The sequence below is a fragment of the Oncorhynchus clarkii genome, chromosome 18 (assembly GCF_045791955.1).
Source record: "Oncorhynchus clarkii lewisi isolate Uvic-CL-2024 chromosome 18, UVic_Ocla_1.0, whole genome shotgun sequence".
NCBI classification, from domain to species: Eukaryota; Metazoa; Chordata; class Actinopteri; order Salmoniformes; family Salmonidae; genus Oncorhynchus; species Oncorhynchus clarkii.
The window spans coordinates 29,589,928-29,606,249 of record NC_092164.1 but is presented as its reverse complement, the minus strand read 5'-3'; the positions used below and the strand labels follow the sequence as shown (position 1 = coordinate 29,606,249).

The 16,322-nt window shown below is 42.5% G+C and overlaps 1 protein-coding gene across 18 annotated transcripts in view; it reads left to right on the top strand.

Moving 5' to 3' along the window:
- The window catches only part of LOC139373300 (ubiquitin-associated protein 2-like), an 83,475-nt gene that overhangs the window by 24,506 nt on the left and 42,647 nt on the right, over positions 1-16,322 (top strand). For 8 of the 18 annotated variants that reach the window (XM_071113673.1, XM_071113674.1, XM_071113662.1 and 5 more), the window contains exons 8-12: positions 3,345-3,389; positions 6,030-6,136; positions 14,100-14,162; positions 14,283-14,335; positions 14,724-14,809. In XM_071113673.1, the coding sequence (XP_070969774.1) occupies positions 3,345-3,389; positions 6,030-6,136; positions 14,100-14,162; positions 14,283-14,335; positions 14,724-14,809 (354 nt within the window). The remainder of the gene's footprint in view (positions 1-3,344; positions 3,390-6,029; positions 6,137-14,099; positions 14,163-14,282; positions 14,336-14,723; positions 14,810-16,322) is intronic. The other 10 variants (XM_071113675.1, XM_071113665.1, XM_071113664.1 and 7 more) reach the window with 3 other exon arrangements.

Below are 16,322 nucleotides of genomic sequence, written 5' to 3'. Positions count from 1 at the left end.
TACCTGTATTAATGGCACCTGTTTGAGCTTGTTGTCAGTATAAAAGACACCTGTACACAACCTCAAACAGTCACACTCCAAACTCCACTATAGCCAAGACCAAAGAGCTGTCAAAGGACCTGCACCAGGCTGGGAAGACTGAATCTGCAATAGGTAAGCAGCTTGGTTTGAAGAAATCAACTGTGGGAGCAATTATTAGGAAATGGAAGACATACAAGACCACTGATAATCTCCCTCGATCTGGGGCTCCACGCAAGATCTCACCCCGTGGGGTCAAAATGATCACAAGAACGGTGAGCAAAAATCCCAGAACCACACGGGGGGACCTAGTGAATGACCTGCAGAGAGCTGGGACCAAAGTAACAAAGCCTACCATCAGTAACACACTACGCCGCCAGGGACTCAAATCCTGCAGTGCCAGACGTGTCCCTCTGCTTAAGCCAGTACATGTCCAGGCCCGTCTGAAGTTTGCTAGAGAGCATTTGGATGATCCAGAAGAAGATTGGGAGAATGTCATATGGTCAGATGAAACCAAAATATAACTTTTTGGTAAAAACTCAACTCGTCGTGTTTGGAGGACAAAGAATGCTGAGTTGCATCCAAAGAACACCATACCTACTGTGAAGCATGGGGGTGGAAACATCATGCTTTGGGGCTGTTTTTCTGCAAAGGGACCAGGATGACTGATCCGTGTAAAGGAAAGAATGAATGGGGCCATGTATCGTGAGATTTTGAGTGAAAACCTCCATCAGCAAGGGCATTGCAGATGAAACGTGGCAGGGTCTTTCAGCATGACAATGATCCCAAACACATCGCCCGGGCAATGGAGTGGCTTCGTAAGAAGCATTTCAAGGTCCTGGAGTGGCCTAGCCAGTCTCCAGATCTCAACCCCATAGAACATCTTTGGAGGGAGTTGAAAGTCCGCGTTGCCCAGCAACAGCCCCAAAACATCACTGCTGTAGAGGAGATCTGCATGGAGGAATGGGCCAAAATACCAGCAACAGTGTGTGAAAACCTTGTGAAGACTTACAGAAAACGTTTGACCTCTGTCATTGCCAACAAAGGGTATATAACAAAGTATTGATAAACTTTTGTTATTTTCCACCATAATTTGCTAATAAATTCATTAAAAATCCTACAATGAGATTTTTCTGGATTTTTTTCCTTCTCATTTTGTCTGTCATAGTTGAAGTGTACCTATGATGAAAATTACAGGCCTCATCTTTTTAAGTGGGAGAACTTGCACAATTGGTGGCTGACTAAATACTTTTTTGCCCCACTGTTTGTCATTTTGTATTGAATTATAATTAACACTTAGTTGGCTATATAATTCGTCCTAGGTGTTAGGACTAGCATTAAGTGAGATGAGATGACAGTCTACTATTTCTAGGGTTGTCAAAGACTGGGCTTTGTGGGGTTTAGAAGGCTTTGTGGGGTTTAGAAGGGTTTGTGGGGTTTAGATGAATGGGCGATGATAGGTTGGGCTCTTTCCCAGGGGGTGCAGCAGGTTTAAACGCTTCCTCAAAGTAGGGCTGGGCGATATGGCCTAAAAATCACATCTACATTTTTTTCAAACTTATGGGCGATTTTGTGTGTGTGTGTATAGATAGAGTATATGTGTGTGTGGACACCCCTTCAAATTAGATGATTCAACCATTTCAGCAACACCTGTTGCGGACAGGTGTATAAAATCAATCACACAGCCATGCAATCGCCATAGACACACTTTGGCAGTAGAATGGCCTTCCTGAAGAGCTCAGTGACTTTCGACGTGGCACCGTCATAGGATGCCACATTTAGAACAGGTCAGTTTGCCAAATTTCTGCTCTGCTAGAGCTGCCCCGGTCAACTAAGTGCTGTTATTGTGAAGTGGAAACATTGAGGAGCAACAACGGCTCAGCCGCAAAGTGGTAGCTCACGGAACGGGACAACTGAGTGCTGAGTAAAGCTCCAACATCTGGTGGACAGCCTTCCCAGAAGAGTGGAGGCTGTTTATAGGAGCAAAGGGGAGGACCAACTCCTAGACAGCTAGCACATAAGTCTGTGGCTAAAATGCTGCTAGCATACATGGTACTGCAATGCCACGCTTGACAAACTGAGCATACATTTCATGTTCATTGTTACTCCCATCTAAGTACAGTCTGCTAAGTTCTGAAATGTGGGAGTTGAGACCTAAAAAGGGTATTGTTACAAAGGTTAAGTTTTCCTCTATTACAGTAAAATGTCTCAATGTGTTTCGGTTTCTATGACCGATTTTGTTGGACCAAACCTCAAATGCAAATAGCGAGTTGAAACCGCTTGTCTGAGAGGAAGAAGTGATCTTTAGTTTCTTTGTTGTTGTGGGGGGCAGGGGGAGAGACTTGGAGTCTGTGTGCAAGTGGGAAGGTGCACAGTGCACACCGCACAGAAGGAGCGAAGGAGATGAGCCCAAAAAGACACGCACATAAAAACTGTTAGTTTTTTTACCTTGACTCTTGCGATGCATGCATTAGAAACATTGCTCTGAAACATACATTCAAATGAATTATATATATCGCCCAGCCCTACCTCAGACAAACCTGCATGTTAATTTCATCCCTTTCAAATAATTAACACTGATTTATTTCTGAGGCACCTGGTTTGTGGGACATGAAAGAAAAATTAGCTGATCATAAAATATAAATAAATAATAATTTGCTTCAGCTGCGTCAGTCCTTAACTTGTTTCAACGTAAAAAAAAAAAAATCTTAATGTTCTACGGTTTAATAGGGAGACGTTAGCGGAGAGGGGGCAATGCCTTTGCTGTGGCAGAATGGCTCCAGTCAGCTGGCTTGTGTATGTGTCCGCAAGTTTGGCTTGGTCCGGATAGCAACTAACCTGGCGCGTGAGTGAGCCAGCGCCATAGGCTTGCATAGATGGACAGCCAGGCAGTGTGTTGCGTTGTCCCCAACATGCCTCTTTCTCATAGGGTGTGTCGCTTCCGTAGCTGCTCTTGTGTGGCCTTTGGGAGCCTGTGTTTGCAGTTTGCATGAGTGTGTTCTGATGGTTCTAACTGTGCTTCCTATCCTGATCATAATGCAATTATTGTTACTTATGGAACACAGTTTTCAGTTTGAGTGTTTGTTTGGCAGCCATGTTTCCCCTTTTTTAGTCTACCAGCTACACCTATAGAAAGTGACACTGCCCCAACAATGCAGTGGTCACAGATAATGTGTGTTGCAAAAGTGTGAGTGTAGTGACTTATCCATGCATGTGATTTCCTTACATTCCTCTGTAAAATAATGAATACTCTAAAACCACACACTGCATCCCCTACTGTCCCCGTTGTGCTGCTTGTAATCGTTGCTGTTGTTTTTCCTCTAAAGCCAGATTGATAAGGGGCCCAGATATGATTTTTCAGGAGAAGAGAGGTGAGTGCACCGCCACTGGTGTGTCAATCTTGCTATCTGTTGGGGGGGAACATTCTGCCAAATGCCACGAGAGAGAAGGATGGAGACAGACACACATGAAACAGGGTATCAGGGCAGACTAAACCAAAATGACATGCACCCTGGTAACACGATATGTAATTAAATGACAGCTGTCTTTTGAACATTGAGGGTATAACTGTTCACACAAGCCCCATAAGAAATCTAAGTGTATTGGTTGTGTACACAGCTTAGCAGGTGTTGTAGTGAAAATGCTTATTTTACTAGCTCCTAACATTGCAGTCGAATGTCAAAGAACTAAAATGTAAGGATGTTAAATAAAAAGCAAGAAATCAAGAATGGCAAGACGAATCCAATTAACCCAAATAGCACTGTAGCAGTATCAAAATGCAATCTTTACATAAGCACACTGGGTGGAGTTTACACAAGCCGAACTAAGAATATGTACAGCAGTAGATGTATTAGTGAGCTTTGTCAAGAATCCAGTATATACAGTGCATTCGTGTATACAGTGCATTCCGGAATTGCAATATACTTGACTTTTCCCACATTTTGTTACATTACAGCCTTATTCTAAAATGGATTAAATACATTGTTTTCCTCCTCAATCTACACACAACACCCCATAATGACAGTGAAAACAGGTTTTTAGAAATGTTTGGAAATGTATTAAAAATAAAAAGTATTCAGACCCTTTGCTATGAGACTCGAAATTGAGCTCCGGTTTATCCTGTTTCCATTGATAATCCTTGATGTTTCTACAACTTCATTGGAGTCCACCTGTGGTAAATTCAAATGATTGGACATGATTTGGAAAGGCACACACAGAACAAACACCAAGCCATGATGTCGAAGGAATTGTCCGTATATCTGTGCCTCGACACAATAGTGTCGAGGCACAGATCTGGGGAAGGGTACCCAAAAATGTCTGCAGCATTGAAGGTCCCCAAGAACAGTGGCCTCCATTCTTAAATGGAAGCAGTTTGGAACCATCGACTCTTCCTAGAGCTGGCCGCCCGGCCAAACTGAGCAATCGGGGTCGAAGGGCCTTGGTCAGGGAGTTGACCAAGAACCCGATGGTCACTTTGACAGAGCTCCATAGTTCATCTGTGGAGACGGGAGAGCCTTCCAGAATGACAACCATCTGCAGCACTCCACCAATCAGGGTTTTATGATAGAGTGGCCATGACAGCCTGCTTGGAGTTTGCCAAAAGGCACCTAAAGGCTCTTAGACCATGAGAAACAAAATTATCTGATGAAACCAAGATTGAACCCTTTTGCCTGAATGCCAAGCGTCACATCTGGAGGAAACTGGCACCATCCCTACGGTGAAGCGTGGTGGTGGCAGCATCACGCTATGGGGATGTTTTTCAGCGGCAGGGACTGGGAGACTAGTCAGGATCGAGGGAACAATGAACCGAGTAAAGTACAGCGAGATCCTTAATGAAAACTTACTCCAGCGCACACAGGACCTCAGACTGGGGCAAAGCTTAACTTTCCAACAGGACAACGACCCTAAGCACACAGCCAAGACAAAACAGGAGTGGCTTTGGGACAATTCTCTGAATATCCTTGAGTGACCCGGACTTGAACCCATCGGACATCTCTGGAGAGACCTGACAAAAGCTGTGCAGCGGCTCTCCCTATCCCACCTGACAGAGCTTGTGAAGATCTGCAGAGAAGAAGAATGGGAGAAACTCCAAATACAGGTGTGCCACGCTTTTAGCGTCATACCCAAGAAGACTCAAGGCTGTAATTGCTGAAAAGTTCCAACAAAGTACCGATTTTATAGGGAATTTTTTTGCTTTTTCATTATGGGATATTGTGTGTAGATTGAGGGGAAAAAAACTATTTCATCCATTTTAGAATAAGGCTGTTAATGTAACAAAATGTGGAAAAAGTCGAGAGGTCTGAATACTTTCCTATGCGCTGTGAATAAATATGCAGTGTATAAACAGTAACTAAAATGCAATGTACAGTAGTGCAAATATTAGAATAAGCTATGTTGGGGATACTGTATTTAAATACATTATGTGGAACAGGAGTGACCAGTGGTTCACTCAACAGTCCCTCCCTGCCGATATACAGCACCCCTGTTATTGTTGGTTCTCATTGGCAGCTCGTCAAACATGAGTAGTCTACATTCCAGTCAGATCCTGGAAACTTCTGAAGTCAGTCTACTAAACTGCGCTAGGTTGTAGTGCACTGTACAACTTGGTGCGCCGTACCATTTCTGTACCTGAGCCTGAAAGAAGCAAGAGAACAAAGTTAAGGATGTTTTTTTCTTTTGCTCTATAATTGTCTCTGAAGCCATGACGTGATATGATGCGTCGAAAGACTTATGGAAGATGTTGTGTTTTTTTTGCCACCGCACACAGTGCCAGAGAAAGAGTTGAGGAAAACGAAGCACTGACTGGATTATTCTCCCATTCCTTGGTTGTCCTCCAGTCTTTGAATCTGTTCGCCTGACATTTCTCCGATGAACTTTGTCTAACTGCGACACATCAGATCTCTGCTTGCTTACTTCCTCCTTTTAAAGTATATCTCCCCACAGTCAAATGTTCCTATTGGTAGACCCATAGGAAGTGGTTGTGCTCAAAACCACGGCTTCTTCTCTTGCAGAACATTCAACCCGGCAGACTACGCTGAGCCGACCCAGACAGAAGAGAGCTACGGCAGGGGAAGCACCTGGAACAACACGGGCAACCTGGAGCCAGAGGAAGGAGCCAGTAAGGAACCCAGTTACTGCTCAGCCCCAGTCCAAAACCACCCCAACCTAGGCCTAGACACTTACTGTAGATCTACAAGATGGTGTTTTAGCAAGTGAGTGTTAGCAAAATGGTGGAAAGTCCATCTAGCTTATCTAGAGCCAGAGGAAGGAGCCATTAAGAAACCAAGCTACTGCTTGATCAAAAACACTCAATAGACACTTCTTGGGATCTGATGGAGCTTAATCTACTGTCTTGGGAATGATCTGAGGTGTACTAGGATGCATGCAAGATCTATTCAGTTTTTTCTAAAGCTAGACAGCGTCAGTTAGCTTCACATTTCCAACTCAGGCATCAGCCGTAGTACAACGGTGGATATTGCTTGTCCGCCTGCTTCTAACTCTAGCAGACTTGTAACCCCGTGTGCGTTTTGCATGTGGCTAGCCAAACTCTTCATTGAGACAATGCTGAAACATCAATCCATGGGCGACTCAATGCCACATTTTAATTTGTGCCAAAATCAAAATGAAATAAAAGCTATTTTGCAAATTCATCAAGCTATGGTGTGAAATAGGCTTTTAGAAGTGCCGTCTTTATTGTATTGTTAATGCCGTCTTTGGTGTGCTTATTAATGCACAAGCACCTTTTTCTGCTACTATCGATTTTAAAGTAATTTCATTAACCTGTCTGGGAACGCTAGTGGAACACCGCCAACCAATGAAATTGCAGGGCGCCAAATACAAATCAACAGAAATCTCAAATCTAGTTTCTCAAACATACAATTTTTAGGCACCATTTTAAAGGTAAAATTCTCGTTAATCCAGCCAGTGTCTGATTTCAAAAATGCTTTACAGCGAATACTCCACAAACGATTATGTTAGGTCTGCACCTCGTCACAGAAAAACACATTTTTCCAGCCAAAGAGAGGTGTCACAAAAAGCACAAATAGAGATAAAATGAATCACTAACCTTTGATGATCTTCATCAGATGACACTCATAGGACTTCATGTTACACAATACATGTATGTTTTGTTTGATAAAGTGCATATTTATATCCAAAAATCTCAATTTACATTGGCGTGTTATGTTCAGTACTTCCAAAACATGCTGTGATTTTGCAGAGAGCCACATCAATTTAGAGAAATGCTCATTATAAATGTTGATGAAAATTCAAGTGTTATGCATGGAACTTTTAGATAAACTTTTCCTTAATGCAACCGCTGTGTCAGATTTCAAAAAGACTTTACGGAAAAAGCATACCATGCAATAATCTGAGTACGGCGCTCAGAGCCCAAACCAGCTAAAATAAATATCTGCCATGTTGTGCTGTCAACATTAGTCAGAGAGAGCATGATAAATATTCACTTACCTTTGATCTTCATCAGAATGTACTCCCAGGAATCCCAGTTCCACAATAAATGTTTGATTTGTTCGATAAAGCTCATCATTTATGTCCATATACCTCCTTTTGTTAGAGCGTTTAGTAAACAAATCGAAACGCGCATGCAACTTCCAGCGGAAAGGTCGGACGAAAATTCCAAAAAGTTATATTCCTGGTCGTAGAAACATATCAAACGATGTATAGAATCAATCTTTAGGATGTTTTTATCATAAATGTTCAATAATGTTCCAACCGGAGAATTCCATTGTCTGTAGAAAAGCAATGGAACGAGAGCTAACTCTCTCATGACCGCGCGTCATGAGCCCTTGGCTCTCTGCCAGACCTCTGACTCATTCCCTTCTCATTCAGCCCCCCTTCATAGTAGAAGCATCAAACAATGTTCTAAAGATGGTTTACATCCAGTGGACGCCTTAGGAAGTGCAACATAGTGGAATATCGGTTATCTTCAATAGGGGCTGAGTTGAAAAACTACAAACCTCAGATTTCCCACTTCCTGTTTGGATTTTTTTCTGTTATACTCACAGACATCATTCAAACAGTTTTAGAAACTTCAGTGTTTTCTATCCAAGACTACTAATACTATGCATATATTAGCATCTGGGACTGAGTAGGAGGCAGTTCACTCTGGGAACGCTTTTCATCCAATAGTGAAAATGCTGCCCCCTATCCCAATGAAGTTAAGTCATAGAAAAGTTTTACTGTGTGCGAAGTTTCAAATGCATTCTTTCATTACTAAATGTGTAATGTGATAGGTATTTTAATAGTGGTGTAACGGTTCGGTACGTATTGCGGGATCATGTTTCGTCATGTTTCGATACAGCGGGATAATTAAATGCCATTCACAATGTTCCTTGCATTGTCTGTTGTGACTGGATTATTATGTTAGGCCTCAAGTTTCCACTATGATGCTGCATGTGTAACCATGTGGGAGTAAATACCAGTTGGATGCAGTCATGTGATTTGAACTCGTTGAGAAACCATATGGTGTCAACCATAAACTAAAAGTACAGCAGGGCCTAACATATACGTTTTATATATCATCCACTCAGATTTTTTACCAGCCAGTTGAAGCAGCAGACTAAAACTAATGTTGAAGACAACTGAGTTTATGAACAAAACAATGTAAATGAAAACGAGGACAGTCTCACTTTGTAGACTTTTGAGTAAATTAGACCTACTTGTATACCTGTGCGCAGCCCCCCAAAAATGTATGAACACTTCACTCATTGCACACAGGTCTCCTGCCTGGCAGCGTTTCTGCGCAGGGGGTGATTATATAGGATTTATATTTCTTTGTGCATTAAGCAGCTATGAAACAAAAGCAGAAATGGTTCTGCAGAATTTTTCTAGCTTGAACATAAGATTCAACAACTGAGACATGAACTGAACAAGTTCCACAGACATGTGACTAACATAAATGGAATAATGTGTCCCTGAACAAAGGGGGGGACACAAAATCAAAAATAACAGTCAGTATCTGGTGTGGCCACCAGCTGCATTAACCTCTTGCAGCCCCCCCCCTACTTTGTGCAATTTCCGCCTGAAGACATACCCAAATCTAACAGCCTGTAGCTCAGGCACAGAACCAAGGGATATGCATATTCTTGCTACCATTTCAAAGAAAACACTCTGAAGTTTGTGGAAAAGTAAATTGAATGTAGGAGAATAACACACAATAGATCTGGTTTAGATAAAACAATGAAAAAAACAATTTTATTTTTATTTTTGTATCTTTAAAATAAACAAGATAAAACAAACATTCAGATAGGATGATGGGGACAATTTCAGTGAAAAATATAAGAGGGCAACAGTACTTGTGCAACGTTTCAGAATGATAACTTCCAAAATGAGTGTGCTACATGACATTTATCATGAAGTCACCCAGGTGTCCCACACATGTAGCCCAAATGTACCCAAGTGGCCAAATTGGTGAAGGTATACATTTTGAAACAAATAACTATATACAAAGTACCAAAATGGTATTCTAACATACCCTCCCCCCCAAAGAATTAAGAATTTAAAAAAATAATAATAATAATTATTGATAAAAAAATATCTGAAAAAGCCTAAAACCCCAAACAGCAAGCAATGCAGGTGTAGAAGCACGGTGGCTAGGAAAAACTCCCTAGGAAGGCAAAAACCTAGGAAGAAACCTAGAGGAACCAGGCTATGAGGGGTGGCCAGTCCTCTTCTGGCTGTGCCGGATGGAGATCACAGTGGTTGTAGAGGGTGCAACAGGACAGCACCTCAAGAGTAAAAATGAACAATTTAGGGTTCCATAGCCGAAGGCAGAACAGTTGAAACTGGAACCGAGGCAAAGGCCAGGTGGACTGGGGACAGTAAGGAGTCATCATGCCAGGTAGTCCTGACGCATGGTCCTAGGGCTCAGGTCCTCCGAGAGAGAGAAAGAGAGAATTAGAGAGAGCATACCTAAATTCACACAGGACACCGGATAAGACTCCCATTCGGAGTCAGTGTCACTGTGAAAGAAAATGTTCAGTTAGAATAGTTTCACATATGAGCCCTGTATCAACAGGTATAATAAACAGATATATAGAGAGAGTTGAAAGTTGAATATATTATTATTACCTGCTAGATCTACTGTCTCTATTATATTATGACAGACCAGCTAGATCTACTGTCTTTATTATATTACAACAGACCAGCTGTATCTACTGTCTCCATTTCACTTTGGCCATTGATGTGGTCCTGCCCTCTCAACAGCCTCAAATAGGCTATTTCATGTGGGTTGGGGTGGGGCGGCAGACACATGCATCTCACATTTCATGACATTGCATGTTTATACACTGCTCAAAAAAATAAAGGGAACACTTAAACAACACGATGTAACTCCAAGTCAATCACACTTCTGTGAAATCAAACTGTCCACTTAGGAAGCAACACTGATTGACAATAAATTTCACATGCTGTTGTGCAAATAGAATAGACAACAGGTGGAAATTATAGGCATTTAGCAAGACACCCCCAATAAAGGAGTGGTTCTGCAGGTGGGGACCACAGACCACTTCTCAGTTCCTATGCTTCCTGGCTGATGTTTTGGTCACTTTTGAATGCTGCCGATGCTTTCACTCTAGTGGTAGCATGAGACGGAGTCTACAACCCACACAAGTGGCTCAGGTAGTGCAGCTCATCCAGGGTGGCACATCAATGCGAGATGTGGCAAGAAGGTTTGCTGTGTCTGTCAGCGTAGTGTCCAGAGCATGGAGGCGCTACCAGGAGACAGGCCAGTACATCAGGAGACGTGGAGGAGGCTGTAGGAGGGCAACAACCCAGCAGCAGGACCGCTACCTCCACCTTTGTGCAAGGAGGAGCACTGCCAGAGCCCTGCAAAATGACCTCCAGCAGGCCACAAATGTGCATGTGTCTGCTCAAATGGTCAGAAACAGACTCCATGAGGGTGGTATGAGGGTCCGACGTCCACAGGTGGGGGTTGTGCTTACAGCCCAACACCATGCAGGACGTTTGGCATTTGCCAGAGAACACCAAGATTGGCAAATTCGCCACTGGCGCCCTGTGCTCTTCACATGAAAGCAGGTTCACACTGAGCACATGTGACAGTCTGGAGACGCTGTGGAGAACGTTCTGCTGCCTGCAACATCCTCCAGCATGACCGGTTTGGTGGTGGGTCAGTCATGGTGTGGGGTGGCATTTCTTTGGGGGGCCGCACAGCCCTCCATGTGCTCGCCAGAGGTAACCTGACTGCCATTAGGTACCGAGATGAGATCCTCAGACCCCTTGTGAGACCATATGCTGGTGTGGTTGGCCCTGGGTTCCTCCTACTGCAAGACAATGCTAGACCTCATGTGGCTGGCGTGTGTCAGCAGTTCCTGCAAGAGGAAGGCATTGGTGCTATGCACTGGCCCGCCCGTTCCCCAGACCTGAATCCAATTGAGCACATCTGGGACATCATGTCTCGCTCCATCCACTGCATCCATTGCACCACAGACTGTCCAGGAGTTGGCGCATGCTTTAGTCCAGGTCTGGGAGGAGATCCCTCAGGAGACCATCCGCCACCTCATCAGGAGCATGCCCAGGCGTTGTAGGGAGGTCATACAGGCACGTGGAGGCCACACACACTACTGAGCCTCATTTTGACTTGTTTTAAGGTCATTACATCAAAGTTGGATCAGCCTGTAGTGTGACTCCAAATCCAGACCTCCATGGGTTGATAAATTTGATTTCCATTGATCATTTTTGTGTGATTTTGTTGTCAGCACATTCAACTATGTGAAGAAAAAAGTATTTAATAAGAATATTTAATTAATTCAGATCTAGGATGTGTTATTTTAGTGTTCCCTTTATTTTTTTGAGCAGTGTATATTGCTTCTAAATAAAATAAAAAATCACAAATAATATTTATATTATTAATTTCAAACAAGGCATTAGCATAAGAACTTACCAGTCCAAAACGATGTCCTCTCCCGTTCAAAAAATATTCCTCCACAATTGCTAAATGAAGCGTCCTTCAACAATTTCTGTCTCACCTTTCCAATCAATTTATTCTAAAATTGTGTGTACATCTGTATATCTAGACTTAGATTTAGCTTTCCCTGACTTAGTCGCCATAATGATTGATATAGAAACAGCTGAATCTGCGCATTCACCAAACACTGCAGTGCGTAATATGTGTAGCTTCTTCCGGTATGGAACTTCAATAGCGAATGACTCACTTTACGCTGAAGCTTACTACATGGGTTGGTCTTGCAACACATACATAAACATGGCATATTGCCGTTTAGCTCAGCTCATTGGCTATCTACCCAGCTAGATTTCAAGACAATCAGTGGTCATTGGGTTAAAAGACAGTCAATCAACGAAACAGTGGGCAAATCATTGGTGCACAATGATGTCATTACTTGTTGTCTTCAAATCAGTTTCTTTCAGTCAATACGTCCCGCGAAATGGCCCATCACGTTTGATTGTGTTACAAGCAAACCAGTTGATTGCAGTGAAACCAAACATGACTGGAAAAGTCACGTTCTGTGTGGGTTATTTACCTGGAATGTGTCGTCGAAAATGGAATGAGACGGAATTCACGACACAAGCGGTTCACAAAATGTTTCGTGTTAGGCTATAATAACAGATTTTATCAAACAAAAGATCATTCATTGTGTAACAATGATCATTGGAATTGCAAACAGATGAAGATCGTCAAAGGTAAACAATTTATTTTAATGCAGTTTGTGATTATGTTACGCCTGTGCTGTTTAATTTTTAAAAATGTTTATGGGGCTCTATGCTCAGATAATCGCATCGTATCCTTTCGCAGTAAATCATTTTTTAAATCTGACAACGCAGTTGGATTAGCAAGATTCTAGGCTTTCGAATGTTTAATATGACTATTTATGTAGCGATCACCGTATGTTGTGGAATTTCAGCCCGCTAGCGGGTTCCGTGTGCAGAGGGATTAAGTACTGTAGTGCATCTCTTCCTCATGGACTGCACCAGCGTTGCCAGTTCTTGCTGTGAGATGTTACCCCACTTTTCCACCAAGGCACCTGCAAGTTCCTGGACATTTCTGGGGGGGAATGGCCCTAGCCCTCACCCTCTGATCCAACAGGTACCGATCCTGTGCAGGTGTTGTTACACGTGGTCTGCCACTGCGAGGACGATCAGCTGTCCGTCCTGTCTCCCTGTAGCGCTGTCTTAGGCGTCTCACATTACGGACATTGCAATTTATTGCCCTGTCCATATCTGCAGTCCTCATGCTTCCTTGCAGCATGCATAAGGCACGTTCACGCAGTTGAGCAGGGACCCTGGGCATTTTTCTTTTGGTGTTTTTCATAGTCAGTTGAAAGGCCTCTTTTTAGTGTCCTAAGTTTTCATAACTGTGACCTAATTGCCTACCGTCTGCAAGCTGTTAGTGTCTTCACGACCGTTCCACATGTGCATTTTCATTAATTGTTTATGGTTTATTGAACAAGCATGGGAAGATCAGTTTCTTTTTTTGCTGGGTTTAGTTCCCCGTTGCACCTAACTAATGGACTGTTTGAAATGTACCAATTAAGATTATAATTTTGATAAATGTTTGCATAGGCTCTTGTTATAACGGAATAGCCTGACATGTTATTTTCAGCTCAGATTTACTCAAGAGGCACAGGCCTACAACGCAGTGTAGGCATAGCCTATAGGTCTAGAGTTTTTATTTTGTAAAAAAAAAATGTATTCATTTGGGTTCAGCGCAACCCGAGGTCTCAGTTCAACTGGACCAACCGGTATGAACATGTGTACAGTTACACCTTTATTTTAAAAAAAATTACACAATGTTTTTATAAAATATTTAATCAGTTTTCCTCAAATAAAGGGCATGAGGAGGCAGTCTTTGCAAGAAAGAGAGAATCTGATTTCATTGCTCCTCAACTCACGGCTCAGACACGTCATTCAGGATAAATGGAGTTAGCCCGGTTAGTTCTGAAGGATTTGTTGCTATAGAAATTTGCCTGGCTAAAAGGTGAGCTACTTTCGTGTTACCGGTTATCCCTAGTTGAACTGAGAGATGACCAAAGTTCTCGCTAACTCCTCAATCACAGGTCTCACCTCTCACTTCTCCTTTCTTGTAGGGATTGAGTACACAGCGGGAGGAGAGGGAACAAATTACCAACCCAAATTTGACTCTGTCCCTAGTAAGATTGAACCACCATCTTCTGAGGCCCTAAACATCGCATCTCCTTTTCTGTTTGATGCCTGTTGGTTTGAAACCAAGTACTCAGTACAGTTTGTTTCTTTATTTTACATTCCTATAGGTGCCTGGAGGAGCGCAACAGAAGAGTGGGGTACTGAGGACTGGAATGAGGACGTGAGTACCTTTTTTTTTAACTATGCCTATTTATTGATTTGGTGGTATGCCTATTTGTATGCCTTGATGTACTGTCCATATTTTGGCAGATCCTCTTTTGACCAGTTTTTTTAAATGTATATCACCAAAATCACATTTTATGGACGTTCTGCATATCTACCCAGATGTTCAAATAAGCCTGAACACTAAACTTGGTGTTGCTTATGCCCAAATAGCTACAGATCTAACAGAGGCTCTCTGGTGTTATATAGGGAACACTCCTATTGAAATACTCCAGCCATCTGCTTTATTCTTCTGTTTGTAGTTTTAGGTTAATGCATTTAGTTATGGCTTGATCCCTTTAATGCTGATACACGGATCTTAATCATTTCTCTGTCGTTCTCTCTAGCTGTCAGAGACCAAGATCTTCACAGCCTCCAGTGTGGCCTCCATGCCACTCCCCCGGGAGAATGTCACCATCACTGCAGGACAGCGGTGGGCAGGCCTGATGCGGCATGCAGACACACAAACAGCTAGTCAATCTACAGTCATGCTATCACACATATACAGTTGAAGTTTACATACACTTATGTTGGAGTCATTAAAATTTGTTTTTCAACCACTCCACACATTTCTTGTTAACAAACTATAGTTTTGGCAAGTCTGTTAAGGCATCTACTTTGTGCATGACACAAGTAATTTTTCCAACAGTTGTTTACAGACATATTATTTCACATATAATTCACTGTATCACAATTCCAGTGTGTCAAAAGTTTACATACACTAAGTTGACTGCCTTTAAACAGCTTAGAACATTTCAGAAAATGATGTTGTGGCTTTAGAAGCTTCTGATAGGCTATTTGACATAATTTGAGACAATTGGAGGTGTACCTGTGGATGTATTTCAAGGCCTACCTTCAAACTCAGCGCCTCTTTTCTTGACATCATGGGAAGACCTCAGAAATTATTTTGTAGACTTCCACAAGTCTTGTTCATCCTTGGGAGCAATTTCCAAACGTGTGAAGGTACCACGTTCATCTGTACAAACAATAGTACGTAAGTATAAACAGTATGGGACCAGGCTGCCATCATACCGCTCAGGAAGGAGATGCGTTCTGTCTCCCAGAGACGAACGTACATTGGTGCGAAAAGTGCAAATCAATCCTAGAACAACAGCAAAGGACCTTGTGAAGATGCTGGAGGAAACAGGTACAAAAGTGTCTATATCCACAGTAAAACGAGTCCTATATCGACATAAGCTGAAAAAACGCTGAGCAAGGAAGAAGCCACTGCTCAAAAACTGCCATAAAAAAACCAGACTACGGTTTGCAACTGCACATGGGGACAAAGAAAGAGAAATGGAGAAATGTCCTCTGGTCTGATAAAACAAAAATGGAACTGTTTGGCCATAGTGACCATTGTTATGTTTGGAGGAAAAAGGGGGAGACTTGCAAGGAGGTGGCAGCATCATGTTGTGGGGGTGCTTTGCTGCAGGAGGGACTGGTGCACTTCACAAAATAGATGGCTTCATGAGGGAGGAAAATTCTGTGGATATATTGAAGTAACATCTCAAGACGTCAGGAAGTTATAGCTTGGTCACAAATGGGTCTTCCAAATGGACAATGACCCCAAGCATACTTCCAAAGTTGTGGCAAAAAGGCTTAGGGACAACAAAGTCAAGGCATTGGAGCTGCCATCACAAAGCCCTGACCTCAAGCCTATATAACATTTGTGGGCAGAACTGAAAAAGCGTGTGCGAGCAAGGAGGCCTAGAAACCTGACTCAGTTACACCATCTCTGTCAGGAGGAATGGGCTAAAATTCACCCAACTTATTGTGGGAAGCTTGTGGAAGGCTACTCGAAATGTTTGATCCAAGTTCAACAATTTTAAGGCAATGCTAACAAATACTAATTGAGTATATGTAAACTTCTGACCCACTGGGAATGTGATGAAAGAAATTATTCTCTACTATTATTCTGACATTTCACATTCTTAAAATAAAGTATG